The 2,010-nt window shown below is 37.9% G+C and overlaps 1 protein-coding gene across 1 annotated transcript in view; it reads right to left on the reverse strand.

Annotated features, from left to right (window-relative positions):
• LOC106870489 (dynein axonemal heavy chain 12) overlaps nt 1-2,010 on the reverse strand; it is a 262,917-nt gene that overhangs the window by 252,915 nt on the left and 7,992 nt on the right. The window contains exon 2 of the mRNA XM_052971523.1: nt 542-833. Coding sequence (XP_052827483.1) covers nt 542-738 — 197 coding nt within the window. The 5' untranslated portion in view covers nt 739-833. The remainder of the gene's footprint in view (nt 1-541; nt 834-2,010) is intronic.

Consider the following 2,010-nt stretch of genomic DNA (forward strand, 5'->3'; position numbering starts at 1 on the left):
TGTGCGTGCATGCGTGTGTGTGTGTGTGGTAGGCTTCTTTCAGTTTCTTATTTTCAGTTTGCTGGGCAAAATGCTTGGCGGTATTTTGTCTGCTGTTATGTTCTGAGTTCAAATTCCACCGAGGTCAACTTTGCCTTTCATCCTTTCAGGGTTGATAAAGTAAGTATAAGTTGTTGCATGCTGGGGTCGATCTAACTGGCTGCCCCCCACCCCACCCCCAAAAAATTTCGGGCCTTGTGCCTAGAGTAGAAAAGAATTTTGCTCCAAACATCAACTTAATGGTGAGAAGAGTATTTTTACTAAATTGCTTATTATTTTAAAAATTCGCTGAAACAAGGTAGAGTATTTCATCAGAAATATAAGAAAATACATTAGCTAATGTAGTCTTAGATACACGATGACGGGGAAAAAGAATGGGATGGTCACAGCTGAAATGCCTTTGATCATAAATTTGCTTAACCAGGGCTGAATAAGGGTCACAGCACAACAGCAACAACAACAAATATAACAAAAACATTAAAAAAAAACCCAATGTACTTACAATTCTTTGGTCAAATGTTCTTGTTTATATTTAGCAAGTCTAAAATTCAGCAGAGATCTGGCAGTATTAGTAATTGGAACAGGAAGTTTATCAGGGTTTATCCGTGGAAATCTGGTGGGAACTTCTTCTAAGTATTTAGATTTTCTTGCTGTCATTTTAGATTTATTTGGTTTGTTAATTACATTTCCGGACGCCATTTTAGTGGCTTGAGAAAGCGCCAATGACGCCAGCAAAGCAGGTTCGAAGTTCTTTTCTCCAAGATTATTCAAAGATTTGTAGAAAAAAAAAAAACCTGTGATAGGAAAAGTTCCATAGTGTGTAACAGGACACAGAATACAAGGTTAATACAAAAAGTGCTTGTTTTGAAGGAACTAACACACTAGGTGCAGTTTGTTACCACAACAGGATTCAACCCTCAGTTACGAGCACTACACCAAAGATCACACCGAAACACCCTGACACATACAGCCCCATTGCCCTCAACCAGAATACTACTACATCATCTTAAACAGACTCTGTCTCTCACTCAGTCCAGACTCCAGACAAACACAAAACTATTATATACAAAAATAATTGTGGAGGCGGATGGCTTAGTGGTTAGGGTGTCAGACTCATGATTGTAGTGTTGATTCCTGGACTGGGTGACGTGCTGTATTCTTGAGCAAAACACTTCATGTTGCTCCAGTCCATTCAGCTAGAAAAAAATGAGTAATATCTTGGCATCTGAAGCAGCTGGAGATACGATAGTTTGACCAAAAGAACCAGCTATTTCAAGCAAAAATAAATATTGAAAAAAATGCATTTGGCCAAATTTGGACATACATAATAGCAACGACATATATTTTCAGGAAATTGCTTAACAACAATTGTGCAAAGGAAGCATTTTTACACCATTTGTTAAATGTTTTTTAGAGTGCAACCCTGCTTAATTCTTATATCTTATATCTGTCATGTGATTCAGTCACTGGACTGTGGCCATGCTGGGGCATTGCCTTGAGGGGTTTAGACAAACTGAGCCTAGTACGTACGTCTTTTTTTTTTTAAGTTTGGTATTTATTCTATCAATGTCTTTTACCAAACTGCCAAGTTATAGGGACGTAAACAAACCAACGTTAGTTGTCAAGCAGTTTGGGGGATAAACACAAACACACACATACTCACATATATATGGGTTTCCACACAGTTTCCATCAGCCAGATTCACTCTCAAGGCATTGGCTGGACTGGGGTCATAGTAGAAGACACTTTTCCAAGGTGCCATACAATGGGGCTAAAACCTGAAACCCTCATTTCGTTACATAAATTTTATATTACTTTTATTCCATTGCAAAGAAAACAATTCTTTCATTTTTATTTCACAGGCCTAGTTTCTGGCAAATGACAATCTCTGCCAATTTCAGTGCTTTCACTTTCTGGATCATAAAACGAAACATTGCCTGAAATATTACAAGTTATCAATCACGTTCATTG

This window comes from Octopus bimaculoides, chromosome 11 (assembly GCF_001194135.2).
Source record: "Octopus bimaculoides isolate UCB-OBI-ISO-001 chromosome 11, ASM119413v2, whole genome shotgun sequence".
Classification (NCBI taxonomy): Eukaryota; Metazoa; Mollusca; class Cephalopoda; order Octopoda; family Octopodidae; genus Octopus; species Octopus bimaculoides.